The sequence below is a fragment of the Equus quagga genome, chromosome 11 (genome assembly GCF_021613505.1).
Source record: "Equus quagga isolate Etosha38 chromosome 11, UCLA_HA_Equagga_1.0, whole genome shotgun sequence".
Classification (NCBI taxonomy): Eukaryota; Metazoa; Chordata; class Mammalia; order Perissodactyla; family Equidae; genus Equus; species Equus quagga.
In genome coordinates this window covers 72,865,842-72,886,334 of record NC_060277.1, presented here as the reverse complement: position 1 = coordinate 72,886,334, position 20,493 = coordinate 72,865,842, and the positions used below count along the sequence as shown (strand labels likewise).

The following is a 20,493-nucleotide window of genomic DNA, read 5'->3' as shown; positions in this document are numbered from 1 at the left end:
CAGATGGGAAGGCATAGTGAGTGATCTCCTTCACTATTGCTAACAGTTCTGGGAAGTACCTGTTATTTGGAGCAAAAAGATTCCTGTTCTGCTGCATGGTTCTAGTCATGTTGTCCAATAAATACCACCACTTTACATTTGTACCCTTTTAAAGCCTTTTAAGCTCTTTCACACTCTTTTTTTTATTATTATTATTAGTGTACGTTTACCTTATTGCTTCAGTGAAATTTTCTTTCTTATTGCTAATTCTCTAAGAAAGGCCATTTTCATCTTTTTTTACAAGTTTTCTTTCCACAAAGATATATTTACTTAAAAAGAGAAAATGAACTTATACCTTTTTTTCCCTTGGACAAAGCTTAATTTTCTTTATCTTCCCCCTCCTTTACAAACAGCTTAGAACTGGAACCACCTGATTGTTTAGTCTGAAACTTATCATTTTTACCCTCTTGTAGTTTTTTTAATGTTTTGATAAGTATAGATGTTACCACAGGATATTCTCCTCCCCCTGACTAGCTGTCTTAGTTCTGTAAGAGTTAGTTTGAGTACCTCTTGAAGGGTAGGTACGTGAAAACATTTATAGCCATTGTTAACCTTTTTAAAATATTTTTTCTTTTTTGAGGAAGATTAGCCCTGAGCTAACTGCTGCCAATCTTCTTTTTGCTGAGGAAGACTGGCCCTGAGGCAACATCCGTGCCCATCTTCCTCTACTTTTTATGTGGGATGCCTACCACAGCATGGCTTGCCAAGCGGTGCCATGTCTGCTCCCGGGATCGAACTGGCGAACCCCAGGCTGCCAAAGCGGAACTTGCACACTTAACCGCTGCGCCAGCAGTCTGGCCCCCGTTGTTAACCTTTTTTTAAAATACGCCACAGTTATCTCAAGGATTCACATATCCTCTGCACTTGTCTGTTTCCCCAGGGCTTGAGTATTCCAGCTGAAGAAGTGTGGCTCTGATCTGTCTCCTTTATTGTAGGTATAATCCTGTTACCAAGAATGTGACCGTAAAGGGTGAAGGTGCTATTCAGGTCAACTTCACGCTTGTGCGATCTTCAGCAGATTCAAACAATGAATCAAAGAAAGGAAAGGGGGATAGCACCAACACTGAGGATGCCAGTGATCCAACTACTAAAGTGTTTGAAACTTTAATTAAAGACCTTTCAGCTGAGAATGGTTTGGAAGCCCTCATATTACGCTCCTCCTCAAATCTGGCTCTTTATCGATACCATTCATACAAAGACTTGTCAGAGTTTCTGAGAGGACTTGTGATGAACTATCCACATATTACAAATCTTACCAAGTAAGTGTCACCTTCTGACTGCCTTTATTTTTTTTGAGAAGTTACATTCAGAATAAGCCATGTTGAATGGTTCTTGTTATTTATTTGGAAACTGAATGTATTGAGAGTTGGAGTTTACTTATTTTGAAACAGATACTTTGCTTGGAGATCTTTCTAACAATGAATCTTGGAAACTTTTATGAGAAATATTGGAGATTACCTGTTAGATTAGCAATGTATGGCCTGTGCCTCCAGAAAATGTCAAAATTACCTGTTCTAATGATTACGTTGAGTGATTTCAAAACCCTGTTCCCTTGTCAGCTGCAGGTTCATGTTCTGACTACATATTACTTAGTTTTGTATTTTGTATTTTGCTGGGGGCAAGGGACATATTTGGAACTCTGAGCTCACCTGTCAGGGGTTGTCCTTTTTTCAAATTAGAAAATGAAGCCTGGTTGCTGTCCTTTTCTGTACTCTGTTCTCTGTTCACAGTGGCGCTTCCCTGAATCCTTAGGGTCATGTGTGATTGAGGGTCCTGGGAAAATATGCAGGACTGGCTTATGTAAAACTGATGGCTGTGACAGCCTTTACCTTTACTTTCTGAGGCTTCTCTGCCTCCTTTCACTGTTTCCTTATAAATCCTCTTTAGGTCTTGTTACAGTTACTCCAAAATTATTTCCTTAATTTGTTGATTCCTATTGTTTGCCTATTATAGAGCCTTTACTGTGCTTTGCATTTTGCCCTGAGTGTATAGTTCTCTACTACATACCAAATCAACATTATCCAGCCTTTTACTTTTTTACTTTGTTTTTCTTCATTGGTCCTTTTAATTTTACCAGCGAATTTAGCTTCTCAAGTACTGGTTTATAATGTTCATAGATGCAAAGAGCTATATTTACTTTGGCAATACCAATTATGTCTCTTCCTCAACTGATTCTTGAATATTTCTGCCTAGTTCAGATTTTAACGTAGTCCATCTTACTACTACATTGAGCTTACAGACTTCCTTATTTTAAAATAAACTAAAAGTTGGACATTATTTTGCTATCCATTTACTTAGTTCATTTAAGTTTTTTTAACCTTCCAATTCAAGATGCACTTTTTAGTTAAATATTTCCCCCCAAATATGTAATACCTGCCAGTGGTGGCACACAAGACAGTTATAGGTGGTCCACCAACAAGTGCTAAATATCATTGAATAGCATTGTGAAAAAGCAATAATTTTTCTATTCTATGAATCCTTCTCAATTTGATGCTAATATATTTTTTCTATCTAACTCTTGTAAATCTCCCTTTATATTAAAGAAAGCAGGCCTTAAGCTCAGAGCTCTTTAGGCAAGCAGGACATTTTAAATGATTTTTACTGTGATACTGGTATTGCATTTACAGTAAAATATAGTGTCTTATTTATATAAATTTATTTTGATTTAACAAGTGAGGTTTTCTACATTCATTTACATTGAAATTTTTCTGTAATAAAAATGTGAGTTAATTGAAAAGGCATATATTGGGACCAGCCTGGTGGCGTAGTGGTTAAGTTTGTGTACTCCGCTTTAGCGGCCTGGGGTTCACCGGTTTGGATCCCATACATGGACCTACACACCACTCATCAAGCTATGCTGTGGCAGCGTCGCACATACAAAATAGAAGAAGATTGCCACAGATGTTAGTTCAGCAACAGTATTCCTCAAGCAAAAAGGGGAGGCTTGGCAACCGATGCTGGCTTAGAGCCAATCTTCCTCACCTTTGAAAAAAAAAAAAGACAGACATATATTAACTAAATAATAGTATAGATTATAGAAGATAGGGCAAATATTGTGAGAGTGGCTGAATTTGGAGGAATGCTAAGGTAAATCACAATCTTTCCTAAATCTGATAATATCTCACTTTTATTTGATTTTGTTTGGTCAAGGAAAAATAGTTTCCTTAAGGTTTTCTGGCATAATCACTCATTTTTTAAAGACATTTTAAGACTTCTCATGTTTTTTTAATTTCTTTTTTTTAAATCTGTAAGTCAGCATTAATGTAATGCTTGATTACTTGCTGACTTTTTGTTTTTGTTTTTTAAAGTTTGGGACAGAGTGCTGAATATCGTCACATTTGGTCCCTTGAGATCTCCAATAAGCCCAACGTATCTGAGCCTGAGGAACCAAAGATCCGTTTTGTTGCTGGTATCCATGGAAATGCTCCTGTTGGAACTGAACTGCTTTTGGCTCTGGCAGAATTTCTCTGTCTAAACTACAAAAGGAATCCAGCTCTTACCCAAGTAAGAGAATAACCTGTTTTGACATTCTAAAAGGAAAAAGCTCAGTGATACATTGATATCAACGCACAATTTTAAAAGTTTTAAATGTTCTGTTAGATTTTACACAGACACACTTTTAGTGCATTATAAATTTTGCTCTTTAAAAATGGACCATCTTTAGGGGGCTGGCCCCGTGGCCGAGTGGTTAAGTTCGCGCGCTCCGCTGCAGGCAGCCCAGTGTTTCGTTGGTTCGAATCCTGGGCGCGGACATGGCACTGCTCATCAGACCACGCTGAGGCAGCGTCCCACATGCCACAACTAGAAGGACCCACAACGAAGAATATACAACTATGTACCGGGAGGCTTTGGGGAGAAAAAGGAAAAAATAAAATCTTTAAAAAAAAAAAAAAATGGACCATCTTTGTAGATGCTTATTGTTAATAGTGTCTATCATATATCTTTGTATCTATTAAGCAGTGTAAAGGGAAAAATAGTAAAGGTTTGTATTTGGTCCTCCTTCATTTAATAGTCAAGTTATATGTCCAGTCTTTTCACAGTTCTGCACAGTCTACCGGAGGAGCTTCCCTTCCCAGTTACTTATATAGGATACTATATTGAAAAGTGAGATGGAAGACAAATAGTTTTTCTTTTCATGTAATAAATACAAAGTTATTGGACATTTTGACTGCTGAGAGATTTTGGAAAAAGCAATATGACATTGTCTACTTAGCCATCCATCCATGACTACAGAAAAGAACTTTGATCTAGTGGCTTAGGCATATATGATTGAGCAACTTAGTTCTGTGTTGTCTTAGAGAAAGGAAGGAAAGACTGCATCCTTCTAGAACACTCGCTAATTGGCACTGTGTACATAGAACTTAGGAAAGGCAAAAGGAACTAATATTTGTTTAATACCTACTGTGTGCCTGGTACTATACCATGTACTTTACATACATGAAAATTTAATCCTCAATCCTGTATTTGTTATCTCCATTTTATAGATGTAAAAACTGAGGCAGAGGTATTTGATGACTTACAGAAAGTCACACAGCTAGTAAGTGGTAAAACCAGGATTTAAATGCAAGTGTCACTCTAAAGCCTATGCTATTTTCTTCTACCACACTGCCTCCCTAAAAGAGATTTGGAAAGAATTGCTGTCATGATTTGGATCAGAAGGAACCTATGAGATTAGGCGAGATGAATTTAAATCAGACTTAATAAAAAAATATTTTGCTGGGGCCAGCCCTGTGGCTCAGTGGTTATGTTCGCATGCTCCGCTTCAGCAGCCCAGGATGTCACCAGTTCAGATCCTGGGCACGGACATGGCACCACTCATCAGGGCCATGTTGAGGCGGTGTCCCACATGCCACAACTAGAAGGACCCACAACTAAAATATACAACTATGTACTGGGGGGATTTGGGGAGAAAAAACCAATAAAAAAAGAAGAAGAAGAAGAAGATTGGCAACAGTTGTTAGCTCAGGTCCCAATCTTTAAGAAAAAAGAAATATATTTTGCCATCTTCAGCAAAGCAAATTCCATTGACTTCTTCAGGTGAGTTGCGAGAGGTGTCTCAAAGACATTTTTTGTTCTTTTTGTTTTTGGTGAGGAAGATTGCCCCTGAGCTAACATCTGTGCCAGTCTTCCTCCATTTTGTATGTGGGACACCACCACAGCATGGTTGATGAACGATGTGTAGGTCTACACCAGAGGTCTGAACCCGCGAACCCTGGGCCACTGAAGGGGAACAGGCAAACTTAACCACTACGCCACTGGGCCAGCCCCTTTGTGTTCTTTTTTAAAATGCGAGAGTACCTAGGATGGTAGTTCTCAACCCTGGCTACACATTAGAAACATCTGGGACATTTTTAAAAATACCACTGCTGAGGCCCCATCTGCAGAGGTGTCAGTATTCCTTTAAAAGCTCCTTAGGTTATTCTAATATTCCAATGTTCTAATATTGGTCAGAGTTGCTACCTACTGATCTTATGATTATAACAGACTGTATGTCATAGGTAAAATACCTACCAGGAATTTGAAAACTCCTAGTTTATGAGATTTTCCCTCACTGATTTAATTGGGCTTGAACTAGATCACTTGAGATTACCATTTGTTTTGTGCTAAGGATCAGAATTGTCTGGTGAGATCAAGAAAATATATACATACCCAGGGACCTGTGCTGAAGCCCAAGCATGCATACTTCAGAAAAAAATCTCCCCCAGGGGAAAGATTTAAGAACCACTGAATTAAAGGGTCTCAAATATTTTCAATCTCTAGACTACCTTAACAGAACAAATAAACCAGGAATCACTTATTCTGATTTACTATTACAAATATGTAGGATGGGGGCTGGCCTCGTGGTGGAGTGATTGAGTTCGAGCCATCTGCTTCGGTGGCCTGGGGTTTCACCAGTTCGGATCCTGGGCGCAAACATGGCACTGCTCATCAGGGCATGCTGAGGCGGTGTCCCATATAGCTCAACCAGAAGGACCTACAACTAGAATATACAACTATGTACTGGGGGGCTTTGGAGCGAAGAAGAAGAAGAAGAAATAAAATATGTAGGATGAAGTATGTCAGAAATCAGTTCATAACACATATGTAGGTATTAATGTCTATGGATCATCTGGAAGATAAATTGTTATGGATAGGACAAATGTCCTACTTCATTTTTTCTTTTTTTGACATGCTAATTTCAATTCTGTCGTATTGTTTCCAGGCATACATTGATATTTGTCAGATTCTGCATTCCAGTTTTTAATCTGGAAAATACAGTCTCACCGTTGTTATTGATTTAAGCCAGTGGTTGGTCAGCAAACTTTCTCTATAAAGGGCCATGTAGTATATATTTTAGGCTTTGTGGGACAGATGTTCTGTGTTGCAACTACTCAACTCTGCCACTACAGCGCAAAAACAGCCGTATGAGCGGGCATGACTACATACCAATAAAACTTTATTTATAGTAGCAAGCAGCAGGCTGAATTTAGTCTGAAGCCAGTGGTTTCTGAACCCTGTTGTGTGTAAGTCATCAGGAGGTCTCTGGGAACATTAGTTGTGCAGTAGTTTCTGTTTCTTTTTTATTGTATTTGGAACCAGAGAAAATTTAATTTTTTAAAATTTATTTATTTATTTTTAGTTATGACTTTTAAATTTGTGTTTAAAACAAACAATAAAGAGTTTCCCTTTGAGGCATAGGAGGGTACCTTGTAATTCCACTTAGAGCTAATAAACTCATTGATTTCTGTTTCTTCTTTAGTTGGTTGACAGGACTAGAATTGTGATTGTCCCTTCTCTAAATCCAGATGGGCGAGAGAGAGCACAAGAGAAAGACTGTACTTCAAAGATAGGACGAACAAATGCTCGTGGCAAAGACCTGGATACAGACTTCACAAGTAAGGGCTAATTTTTAGGCCATTAAAGTACTTTGCAGATAATTTTATTTCTCGTCGCTAGGAGTTTGGTTGATCCTATTTTGTAGATGAGTAATGGGGTACTTTCTTTCTAGGTTATGGATATAAGGTACAAATGAATACAGGTATCTAGAAAACTTTTCAAATTTTTCTCCTTTATCATTTGCACAAGTAATTCAAGTTTTTTCTGAGAAATTCAATCAATAATATTGGGGAGTTCCGCCACTAGTCGTACAGAGATGTATATTCTCTCTCTCTACCCTCCCCATGTATGTGTGTATACACACTCATGATATATGTGTATGTTGATTTGAAGGGGCCTATTTCTTATTTAACTTAAATAGGATCATCAACTATATATATTGTTTTGTAACTGTTTTCATTGAATATATCATTGACATCTTTTCATTTTATACTTATAGATCTCTAACATTCTTATTAATGGCATCTTATTATGCAATTAATAAATGGCAATGCTCTAGTTTATTCAATCATTTCCCTGCTGATGGACATTTAGTTTCTTTCTAATTTTTTGCTCTTACAAACAATGCTGCAGAAAACACCTGCTTTCTGAAAAATCCTACTTTCTTTCAAAGATAACTTATACATTCCCTAAATTATTTTTTAAAGGAGGATGTGTCCATCCCTTTTTGCTTCCAAAAAGAATTTTCTTAAACTTGCTTAGAGTTTACATGTTATCATGAAGTTTGTGAAGCTCAAAATAATCTACCTTCCAGAGTGTATCTTTCTTGCTTGAGATAGTGGCTTATGGAGTTAACAAAGTGTTTAGAGATTTTGTAAGTTAGCCTTTGGATTGTGTTCAAGTAGAGAATATTTTCTTAGTTACACTAAAATTGTAAGATATTGTTATTTTGTATTTGACTTTTCTATTTTTAGATAATGCCTCCCAGCCTGAGACTAAAGCCATCATTGAAAATTTGATTCAAAGACAGGACTTCAGTCTTTCTGTTGCTTTAGATGGTGGTTCAGTGCTAGTCACATACCCATATGACAAGCCAGTACAAACGGGTATGTAGAACATCACTTTACGTATATGCCGTTTAAGCTCATATAGGAAATTCCAATTAAGTAATGTCCCCTCTAAGTTTTTTTTAAATGGTAAGTATTTGAGTATACTCCATAAGCAAATAACCAAACTAAGAAGATAGTACATTTATCAACAGTCTAAATAGTTACTTGGAATAGAGAGGTAAAGTCTAATGATGGCCTGGTTTTATTGAGTGTAGCCATCTTGTCACATCTGTTCAATTTAGTCCACAAGCATTTATTGAGCAATTGTGTCTGTACACATTGGGAATACAAAAGTGAATAAGACACAGTGCCTGCCTCAATAAACTCATATTGTATGTAACCAAATATTAGCAGTACAAAATTGCCCTCCCTTGCTTTAAACCTTGACTGACCGCTTGTACCTTATGGTGAGTTAAACAGTTGCTTGTTGAATCTCTCTGGGACCATTGTATATGGAGATAGTTTGTGTTGTTTTCAATGCACTTATAAGGAATATTGTTATTGGGCCAGAGTTGCCCCAAAATGTAGTAAAACATACCAAAAGTAAATTTGTATTTTAGTATGGTAGCCTGTTGTGTAAACTTACCATTAGTACCTTTTAATATAAGGAAGATGTTTGTCTTCTTAGTTGGATTATCCTGGGCTAAACAGAAACAAGTAAATTATAATGACTCCTCAGTAAACTTCAGTGGGGTGCAAGATTTACTAGAAGATGACTTTTGTGTCCATGAAGTTGAACTTGGGGAAAAATCTTTTGGATTTCTCTACTGATTTCTAAATTTTTCTTTTTGTAGTGGAAAACAAAGAGACTCTAAAGCATTTGGCATCTCTTTATGCAAGTAATCATCCATCAATGCACCTGGGTCAGCCAGGTTGCCCAAATAAATCAGGTAGGTATTTTTCCTACCTTTTGTTATTTTTATTGCTGCTTTTGGGTGGGTAGGTGGGCATGTCGGGGACAAAGAACACTTGCTTTATGATCTTGTTAATCCTTCGTCTCTCAATTCTTTCATAGATGAGAATATTCCGGGAGGAGTAATGCGTGGAGCAGAATGGCACAGTCACCTGGGCAGCATGAAGGTATGCTTTAGACAATACAGTGAGAATGGAGTTGTAAATAACAGCCATTGAGTGAAAGAATAGGTACTTTTCTGATATAGCAAGTGGCATCTGCTTCATGGCTTTCTTGACATGCTAGCCCTTAAATTAACCTCTGACAGCATTTTTTGTTTTGCCATTTTAGCCATTTTTAATTGTACAATTCAGTGACATTAATTACATTTACAATGTTGTGGAACCATCGCCATGTCTATTTCCAAAACTTTTTCATCACCCCAAACGGAAACTCTGCACCCAAAAACAGTAACTCCCCATTTTCCTCTCTGGTAACTTCTACGTACTTTCTATTCTTTGTGTACTTGCCTATTCTACATATTTAATAGAAGTGGAATCGTACAGTACTTGTCTTTTTGTGTCTGGGTGCTTTCACTTAGCATAATGTTTTCAAGCTTCATTCATTTTGTAGCATAAATCGATACTCCATTCCTTTTTATAACTGAATAATGTTCTATTGTATTTTGTCAGTTTATCGGTTCATCTGTTGATGGACAGATGTTTCCACCTTTTGGCTATTGCAAATAATGCTGCAATGAACATTTGTGTGCAAGTATCTGTTTGAGTCCCTGTTTTCAATTTTTTGGAGTATATACCTAGGAGTGGAATTTGCTGGTCATACTGTAATTCTATGTTTAACTTTTGAGCAACTGCCAAACTTCCACATCGACTGCACTATTTTACATTCCTATCAGCAATGTATGAAGCTTCCAATTTCTCCATATTTTCAACAACTTATTTTCCGTTTTTTGATTATAGCCATCATAGTAGGTATGAAGTGGTATCTCACTGCAGTTTTGATTTTCATTTCCCTGACAACTGATGATGTTGAGCATCTTTTCATATGCTTATTGGCCATTTCTATATCTTTTTTTTTTTATTAATGTTATGATAGATTACAACCTTGTGAGATTTCAGTTGTACATTTTTGTTAGTCATGTTGTGGGTACACCACTTCCCCCTTTGTGCCCTCCCCCCACCCCCCCTTTTCCCTGGTAACCACCGATCAGATCTCCTTATCAATATACTAACTTCCACCTATGAGTGGAGTCATATAGAGTTCGTCTTTCTCTGACTGGCTTATTTCGCTTAACATAATACCCTCGAGGTCCATCCACGTTGCTGTGAATGGGCCAATTTTGTCTTTTTTTATGGCTGAGTAGTATTCCATTGTGTATATATAACACATCTTCTTTATCCAATCATCAGTTTCTGGGCATGTAGGTTGGTTCCATGTCTTGGCTATTGTAAATAATGCTGCGATGAACATAGGGGTGCAAGGGACTCTTGGGATTTCTGATTTCAGGTTCTTAGGATAGATACCCAGTAATGGGATGGCTGGGTCATAGGGTATTTCTATTTTTAACTTTTTGAGAAATCTCCATACTGTTTTCCATAGTGGCTGTACCAGTTTGCATTCCCACCAACAGTGTATGAGGGTTCCTTTTTCTCCACAACCTCTCCAACATTTGTCGCTCTTGGTTTTGGATGTTTTTGCCAATCTAACGGGTGTAAGGTGATATCTTAGTGTAGTTTTGATTTGCATTTCCCTGATGATTAGCGATGATGAACATCTTTTCATGTGTCTATTGGCCATATTCATATCTTCTTTTGAGAAATGTCTGTTCATGTCCTCTGCCCATTTTTTGATCGGGTTGTTTGTTTTTTTGTTGTTAAGCAGTGTGAGTTCTTTGTATATTATGGAGATTAACCCTTTGTCGGATAAGTGGCTTATAAATATTTTTTCCCAATTAGTGAGCTGTTTTTTTGTTTCAATCCTATTTTCCCTTGCCTTGAAGAAGCTCTTTAGTCTGATGAAGTCCCATTTGTTTATTCTTTCTATTGTTTCCCTCCTATATCTTTTTTGAAGAAATGTCTATTCAAGTCCATATCCATTTTAAAATTGGGTTGGTTGTCTTTTTGTTGAGTTATAAGAATTTTTTGTATATTTCAGATGCTAAACTCTTATCAGATATTTGATTGGTCAATAGTTTCTCCCATTCTGTAGATTGTCTTTTCACTTTCTTGATAATGTCCTCTGATGCTCAAAAGTTTTCAATTTTGATGAATTCAAATTTATTTACTTTTTTCTTTTGTTGCTCATGCTTTTGTTGTCATATCTAAGAGTTCATTGTGAAATCCATCGTCATGGAGATTTGCGCCTATGTTTTCTTCTAAGAATTTTATGGATTTACCTCTCATATTTAGGTCATTGATACATTTTGGGTTAATTTTTGTATGATATGAAGTAGGAGTTCAACTTCATTTGTTTATATGTAGAAGTCCAGTTTTCCCAGCACCATTTGTTGAAAAGACTATTCTTTGCCCCATTGAATGGTTTTGACACTCTTATCAAAAATCAGTTGACCATGGGTTTATTTCTGAACCCTAAATTCTATTCCATTGGACTCTATGTCTATTTTTATGCCAGTGCCACTGTTTTGATTACTGTAGGTTTGTAGTAAGTTTTGAAATTTGAAACTGTGAGTCATCCAACTTTATTTTTCCAGATTGTTTTGGCTATTCAAGGCTCCTTCTAGTTCCATTTGAATTTGAGGATTGTCTTCTCTTTTTCTACACAAAGGCTGTTGGAATTTTGTTTGGGGTTGTGTTGAATCTGTAGATCACTTTGGGTTGTATTGACATCTCAACAGTATTGTCTTTTTGTTCATGGATGCAATATGTCTTTCCATTTACTTAGGTCTTCTTTAATTTCTTTCTGCTAGTCTTTTAATTGGTTGTCCATCCACTTCAAATTAGTCAGGAGTTGTTAGCAGATGGGTGGTTAGCTTGTCATTCCATTCACATGAGTAAGCAGAAAATTCACTGCCTTCCCATCTCTGCCTGCCTTCCCGCCTTTCTTTACTAAGAGCTTACTATGTGTGAGGCACTTTGCTATATTAGTGATAAATAAAATATATTCCCTGGCCCATTGTACAAATAACTATGTTACAGAATTAATCAATTTGATCTAAAAGAGAGCAATTCTGAATGTACCATGAGAAATTAAAGACAGAAAACGTCACACATAGTCAGAGATGTAGCCTTCTTTTCATAGAGGAGATGGCATTTGGAATGCAGAGATGGTGAAGCAAGACATTCCAGAAAGAGGAAGCGGTATGGGCGGAGATCAATAAGCAGTATAGTTTTGTTATAATATAGGATATAATGGAGAGCAGCAGAAGACAAGAAGGGAAAGAGAGTTTGAGGCTTTGATTGTTATAGTAAGGAATGAAAGGGCGCTGAAGGTTTTGAGCAGGGATATAGTGACATGATCTGAGCTGTGCTATGGAAAAATTAATCTCTTAACAGTGGGTTTAGATAGTTTTGAATAAGGAGAGAGTGTGGTGCAGGGAGACTGGTTTAGAATGGCCTAGACAAGAAATAATGAGTGCCTAGATTAGGATAGTGGCAATGGGTGTGGAATCAAGGGATGAAGTTTCAGAGATATTGTAGAGGTAGAATTGACAGGATCTGGCAAGTGATGGATGATAGCAAGAAATTGACATCAGGGACAGGAGATTTCATTTCTGTGTGAGAAAATGAGTTAATATCATTAACTGAATTAGGAAAAAGAACAGATTTGGGGGAAAAGGTGGAAAGTTAGGTTTTAAACCTGTCCACACAAGCAGATCCTGGATAAATGCTATCTTGTAAGCAGTGGCTGTTGTCCAGCTGGCTTGATCCTGCAGGTGGAAGATAATGAGAGGACAAGTGCTTGTGATTCTACCTCTAGAGCTCCAAGAGCAGCAGTAAAGTTCCAGGGTTTAGAGGGAAGCCGGCCCTCTGCATTTACTTATTCATTCATTCATAAATTCAGCAAACCCTAATAAATCCCTTCTTCCTGCTGGGCACTGTGAGAAGCACTAGAGATATAAGAGTGAATTAGATATAGTCCCTGGTCTCATTGGCCTTTTTAGGAGTGGCCATGTTTGTGACTGATTATAATACCAAGCAATTTCTTTATATTTGCAATTGTAAAATGCTTTACAGATTCTTTGTATACATCACTAGGTTTTCTTTTTATTCCATTTGTTGCATTACAAAGCCTTTTTCTTACTTTTACTTATTAATTTTCCTACATTTGTTTTTGAATTTTATATCAGGATTATAGTGTCACCTATGGCCACTGTCCAGAAATCACAGTATACACAAGCTGCTGCTACTTTCCTAGTGCAACCCAACTCCCTTCCTTGTGGGCAGAAAATAGAAAATCTCTTCTTAGCATGTTGGTGGAGGTGAGTCTTTCCCTTTTAACTAGAAGCAAACTCTCAGGAATATGTTCAATGAAAACCTTTATCAAAACATTTTCTTAATTTATTACCAAAAATTATATTATTTATTTTCAATGTATATAGAAAGGAGAGTTTTGTTCAATTTATATTGCCTAAATAGGTGTCCTGAGTTCACATATCTGGAATCTGCTGTAATTTAGGCAATTTAACCCTGTGAGGTGTGGCAGGTTCTTTCATTTGAATGTCACACAGAATTACTCGAGACAGTGTACTGTGGTGGAAAGTAAATCCTTCAAGGGATCAGAAGATTTGAGTTCTAATGCTTTAGGCTTTGACTATGTCAGAGTTCTCTTTACCCTTATTTCCATCTCTATGCCTCTGAAGCAGTGACTGAGTAGCACACAAGGTCAGAGTCAGCAGGAAGGGAGGAATAAGTCAGTCTTATGGGGCTATTTGTTGTTTTGTTTGTTTCTTTGTTTTTGTCATGCCTCAAGCTATTACCTCTAGAATAACTGGCCTTATGAAAACATAAATTTATATTTTAAACATTTTTTTCAGGTTCATAAGGGAGTGCATGGATTTGTTAAAGACAAGACTGGCAAACCAATCTCTAAAGCAGTCATTGTACTCAATGAAGGAATAAAAGTACACACAAAAGAGGGAGGTTATTTCCACGTACTGTTAGCCCCGGGTGTCCATAACATCAATGCCATCGCTGATGGGTATCAGCAACAACATTCACAGGTAAGAAACTCAAATTGAGTAGTATCATGTAAATTCTTATTCTTGAGAGTACTTCAGGGGCCGCCCGGTGGAGTAGTGGTTAAGTTTGCGTGCTCTGCTTTGGCGGCTCGGGGTTCACAGACCCAGATCCCAGGTGCAGACCTAGCACTGCTCCTTAGGCCACACTGTGGCGGCATCCCACCTAAAAGAGAGGAAGATTGGCAACAGATGTTAGCTCAGGGCCAGTCTTCCACACACACACACAAAAATGAGTACTTCCATTTTATTTTGTAACTCTTGTTCTTGTGGAGAATAAAGAAATAAAAAATGTGACCACCTCTTGATTTTGAAATCTTGTTATCTTTCTGTCCTTTGGCAGCAAAAGGGATATGTTCATAGCATTTTGTCTACTTTAAATGACAGTGAATCATCTCATTGGTTTGTTATAAAGGCCCTAGGAATATAACAGGAATACAATATGCCTTAAGTAAGCTTTTTCATAATTCTTGCACTCTATCCTTCCAGGTCTTCGTGCATCATGATGCAGCTAGTTCTGTGGTAATAGTCTTTGACACAGATAACCGGATATTTGGTTTGCCGCGGGAGCTTGTGGTAACTGTATCAGGTAAAGAAATATAAATTTTTAGAAGTTAAAGTTAAAACCAGTTAAAAACATTTCAGTTTGAGAGTGGATCACCTCAATAATCACTTGAAGCTAATCACTTTTCTTCTAATGTCTCATTATCTAAATGTAATTTTCCTGGAACACTGTCCTCCTAGATGTTCTCATGGCTTTCCCACTCATGTTTTCAGGTCTGTACTCAAATGTCACCTCCACAGAGTGGCATTTCCTGATCACCCTAGCTAAGATAGTACCCCTGTCACCATCTGCACCCCACTTTTTTCCCATTATAGCATGTATCACTCCCTGATATTATATTTTGTATTTAGTCATTTATTTGTCTACATTCGATCTCTCCCACTAAAACATAAGCTCTGGGATAACAGGGAGTTTATCTGCATTGCCAGCATCTAGAGCCATGGTTGACATGTAGTGGGTCTTAATGAAGAGTTGTTGACTGAATGAATGATTTGCTTTATGTTAAGATCATAAGTCTTTTGGGCTTTGACTTATATTAGTTGTGTTTTTCCAAGATTCTGGGAGGAGGAAATACTTGTTTTCTCCAGGGTTAATGTGTGTCATAGCTTGAAATACTGAAAGGTTAGAAAGAAAAAAATATGTGATAAAATAATAAATATTCGGCTGTATTGTATCTTTTTTGACACAAAGAACTTTGGTTCATTTCTAAATGCAACTTGGACTTGATGCAAAATAACCAAATTTTATTACAGGGTGTGTGGGGAAGAGATCTTTAGTTAAGAGAGAGTGGTATATTGGAAACATGGTCAAATCACAGAGCCTGTTGTGGTGTTTAAAGTGAAGAGTTCCTAGTTTGAACCACATAAAGTGTGAATAATGTAGTGGTTAGAAACACAGGAGCTAGGATTCAGCCATGGTCTAAATCTGGCTCTGCCGCTCATTAGCTGTCATGAACTTAGTTTTTATTATGATTTTATTATTATTATTTTCTGTTACTAAGACTCTTATTCTGGTAACCTATGTACAAATATTTTAAGTAAATGAAAGATTTTGGATGAGATGAAAATTTACTGGAAAGGAAAAGTAGAACTTATTGATTGATAAACAGCAGGTTGCAGAATAATAAACAGTTTGATTTCATTGTGGTGAAAGAAAAAAATACATACACATGCACATACAAAAATACATACACAAAGGTCTGGAAAAATATGCACTAGGGTTATTAAAATGATCTCTGGGTAATGGAAACGTGATGCAGGGTTTTTGGTATTTTTGCTTATCTCTATTTTTCTAATTTTGTGTACTATACAAGTATTACTTCAGTAATAATAAGAGGTTATTTCTAAGTGCATGAAATAAAAATAAAATAAATGAAGGGCGTATTATAAAAAGTGCTATTGTAAGCAGCTGCCTATTTATATCCTTAAAGTCGAATATACTCACGTGGTTTTGTTTGGCAGGTGCCACCATGTCGGCATTGATCCTCACAGCTGGCATTATTTGGTGCATCTGCTCAATCAAGTCTAACAGGCACAAGGATGGCTTTCATCGGCTCAGGCAGCATCACGATGAGTATGAAGATGAAATTCGCATGATGTCAACTGGCTCCAAGAAGTCCCTCTTAAGCCATGAGTTCCAGGATGAAACGGACACTGAAGAGGAAACATTATATTCTAGCAAACATTGAAACACACACCTTACGTATCTCCCAGCATAAGTTCCAGGCAAAATTACAGTTCCTTTTGGGAGACACTGCATTAAGAAGAGAGACTATCTTGCTTCTTCGAAGAGCTTTGGGAAGTTAACTTGCTAAATTTGTATTTTCTGTGAATTTGGCTGGCAGTTTTGAACTTCCCCTCCTTAAAGTACTCATACTTTAAAAAAAAAAAATCTGCTTTCTATTTATGCAGCAGAAATGGGACAGCCACTTTGTTTTTCTTTTTAATTTAAGATGAGTTGTTTGGAGCTTATGTTGTAACTGCATAAAGCCAACTAGTGGGTGTGGTACTTTGCACATCAGGTGTTACTAGTGGCTTTGGCTTTTTTTCTTTATTTTAAATGGCCAAAAGAATCCAGAAACTTAAGGCAGGGACAGCAGTCAGAATCTGACATAAAGCTTTAAAAACTCAAGGTTTTCTCAACCTACTGAGGAGTACTTTTCTCTAGTTATTAAATAGCTGGAGTTTCTCTTATTATTCAGGTTTAATGGAGGCTGAATTGATTATTAAATATATATTAGGAAATGAATAAATGGGCTTCCGCATTTGGCTTTCTACTTGTCCAAGGCTAGATCAGAACTGGTGGGCTGTGCTCTAAGTAGGATTTCACTACCTCTCTTGTAAGGTTGAGCAAAGTTCTAAATATCCCCATTTTAAGGGAGAACTTGTTGACTTTGTTGTAAAAGATCTAAGTGTCCATTTGAATGGAGCTGAGAGGGAGATCTAGCAAAAGCTAAAACTCATGTTGCCTATCTTTTAACTTGGTAAAAACCCACAGGTGCTGCTGCTTTTATCTGTGAAGCACTAGTTTATTCTAGGAATGCCTAATTCTTTAATATTTCCTAAATTTGAACCTTTTTCTATGATGTACATTTATGGTTTTCAGATGACCCAGTAATCTACAAAATCGGAATTCTACTGAAAGTATCTGGAAGCGTGGACGAGACCTACTTGCACATTCTTAACTTACATTTGAACACAAAATATCTACAGTTCATACTCCAGCCCAAGCCTACACCCTGTAATAGCATACCTTTGTTGAAATAGCTTGGCCAGTCTAATTCAAACAGACCTCTACAAGGGTTTGGGTTCTTTGTCCTAGTGTTTCATTTGATAGTTTCTTTTTGATCAACCAGTGGAGTTAAAAGTTCAGTTGAAAGCATGGCTTTAAATATGGCTCCCTCTATTAAAAAAAAAAAGCAAACTGTGGACTTCCATGTGATACAACACTGTGGTGAGAAAGTGTCGTCTTCACTGCCAGTCAGGTTATTGCATAGACCTGAAAGATTGCATTTTATTGTGTCTATAATATCATGCTATTCAATGGAAATGATGGTTTTTTGTAAGTCTGAGTCTTACCAATGATCTGTTTAATACCTTTGAATGTTTTAAGGCCAACTTGCTGCTGAACGTGTGCTAAATCAGGGAGTCAAAAAACGTGCTCTCATCTTTTCAAATTGTACTCTATATCCATTAATGTATCAGTCATCCCAAAGCCTTGATGGAGTGCTTTACCACCCACCAAGATCATTCCACCAAATTTTGTGAGGAATGCACCCAAAGTGGCTTTATAAAAAGAGATTTGGTTTAGCAGAGATAATGAGGTCATGCCATTTGTTAGTATCTTTGATGAATTTGGGTGGTTTAAGGTTAAGCCATTCTGGTATTAATCCTGTTATTAACAACTCTAAATTTTGAGCCCTTTCTACCCTACTCTGACCCCACCACATACATAAAATGGTTTGCGGGGTGGTAATACTTAATGAAATATACATGATTTAATTTCTCCTAATAGTACTTTACATTTTCTTTAAGGAGATAATGTGGTGGTATTGCTCTTTTCAGCTTTATTTTTAAGAGTGCAAAGTCAGAAAACCAAAAAAGCGCCTGTGAGTGGCTGGCCCTGCTTGGGATGTTGCAGGTAGAAATGAAACAAAGTTGGTATGACAGCCTTTACTTAATTAGCATTGGTCTTCACTAGAGGATGCCTTTTAAATTCATTTCTCTCATGAATTAAACGTATCTTCAATTGTACATCACAGTGGCTGGGGCTCCATACCTTTTAAGCATGTGTGAAACTTTTTTAGAAATGAACATACACGTAGTTCTTTTAGTAATTTTGTCCTGAATGGAAAACCAAATTCTGCTATAAATCTTGACTCTTTAATGAAATTCTAAATAATGCATTGCTCTGGAAAACAAGGCCTTCTCAGCCTGATACCTATTAAAAGAATGTACAGGATCATGACTACTAAGACTGTGTTCTCAGCCCTGCTTTATCTTTTATTTGTGGATCTAATCTAATATTAGGCCACATTAACTGCTTAAGGCATTGAAGCCATATGAGATGGGGAATGCATTTCTTGAGTGTTTCTCCTAGAGACTTTCCATTTCCTTGGAGTCATGGAGGCAAGTAAGTATCACAGTATTAAGAAATTTGCCCAAGTCTGAGTTGTGCCTTTCTTTACTCACAAGGCATGTTTTTTGTCCTGGTGATCAGTTTAAGCCTTCTTCCCTCCCAGCTCCTTAATAAGAGCAAAGTGATTGAGTAGGTAATGTTCAAAGTGTCTGCCTATGTGTGTATATGTACTGGTTATGCAATTCAATAAGATGAACTCAAGTTAATTTCAGAAGGAAAGACCTTTTGGTTTTGATATATTTTGCTGAACACTTGTGTAGTAATTGGGATCCCATCCACTTGGGGAATGCTTGCAATTCTCATTGGCAGGAATTTGCTTTGGGACCTTGTCATCCTCCAGAAAGGAAACATAATGTATATTTGGCTCAATGTGATTGATTGGTTAATCTTTGGTAACTTTCACCTGAATGGAATTTGCTGAATTAATGAGTATTGAACTTAAAATTAATTCTGAGTTGACAAATAAATAAAAGGTAGTGCTTATGCCTGAGCTTATTCTGTTTCTGAGCTAACATGAGGTTACTCAGTAACCATGACCTGCTCCTCCATTTCCATTTATTCTCAGCAGTAAATAGTTTTATCATCTTGTCACCAGGAATGCACTTGTGCCAGGTTTTGTCCCTGCTGTATTAAAAGCTTCTTGGCTATGAATGCTGTAATAGTGCCCTGTGTTATGGTTCTCTGATGGAATTGTTTTTAACAGTAGCAACTTTATTGTCACTACAAAAAATTCCACTATGGTTGACTTTCAGTGATTTTCTATCTAGGAATTTTTTGATAAATCTTTGAGTTTCTGATTTGTTTTAAATAAAGCAGATTTTTTGGGGTGACTGGGGCCCTTATTAATGTCTACTGAACTTGGATTTTCAGTTCATGAGGAAATATCTCCCAACACACATTTCTCCTATTTGTAGCAATAATTAATCTTCCACTTGACTTTCAAAATATTGTCCTACTTGATTTTGATTAGACAGAATATATTATGAAATTTGAAAGTAGGCTACCATTTTAAGGCAATTGGATATAAATTATTTAAATATGTATGATTATGTCTTTTATAAATGGCATAACATGAGTGGACTAGCTACATTCTATGCTGCCATGCTGCAGATTTTCTGGAGGTATGACCTAATGATATTTTTTTATGCTCAGATTAAAAATCAACTTTTCACCTCTCCATTTTTTCAGAATGACATTCCCTGGCTCCAGAACAATCTATAGTTATTTATACGAGGTGCCCAACACTCATTCATCTCAAGTGCTTCAGTCTTTGGTTTGTTTCATGCACTGTGCCTTCAAAATGAAATTTTTAAAAGGGACTTTACATGAAGTTAATAGTAGTTTTAAAAAGTCAATCTGTGTAATTTATGTGAAATCTAACTGTAATGAGTTCCTTTCTGTTTTTTATATGTAAACAGATCTACTAATCCTGTATAAAAGTTATTTTATGATGTTTGTCTTTCTTTGTGTTTTGTCTCATAATCTTTTTTCAAAAGCAATAGACCAGGAAAAGTTATTGTTCCAATTTGAAAGTTATATATTTAGTTTTTCTACCTATACTAGGGGAAAAATGGTACCAGGCTTGGAACAGGGTGTCACCTGTAGAGTGCTTTTGTCGTCATGAACTGACTCCAAAGAAAGCTATATTTCTGAAATAATCACATCATATAGTGGCCACAGTTCTCTTTTCTATTTGTAGCTCAGCTAGATTGATTAAAGT

General features: G+C 36.8%; 1 protein-coding gene across 1 annotated transcript in view; it reads left to right on the top strand.

Moving 5' to 3' along the window:
* Positions 1 to 20,224, top strand: part of CPD (carboxypeptidase D) — a 64,693-nt gene extending 44,469 nt beyond the window's left edge. The window contains exons 12-21 of the mRNA XM_046674910.1: positions 975 to 1,298; positions 3,348 to 3,543; positions 6,779 to 6,914; positions 7,830 to 7,961; positions 8,759 to 8,854; positions 8,980 to 9,044; positions 13,184 to 13,315; positions 13,871 to 14,056; positions 14,561 to 14,660; positions 16,097 to 20,224. Of these exons, the coding sequence (XP_046530866.1) occupies positions 975 to 1,298; positions 3,348 to 3,543; positions 6,779 to 6,914; positions 7,830 to 7,961; positions 8,759 to 8,854; positions 8,980 to 9,044; positions 13,184 to 13,315; positions 13,871 to 14,056; positions 14,561 to 14,660; positions 16,097 to 16,323 (1,594 nt within the window). The 3' untranslated portion in view covers positions 16,324 to 20,224. The remainder of the gene's footprint in view (positions 1 to 974; positions 1,299 to 3,347; positions 3,544 to 6,778; positions 6,915 to 7,829; positions 7,962 to 8,758; positions 8,855 to 8,979; positions 9,045 to 13,183; positions 13,316 to 13,870; positions 14,057 to 14,560; positions 14,661 to 16,096) is intronic.
* Positions 20,225 to 20,493: the final 269 nt, after the last annotated feature.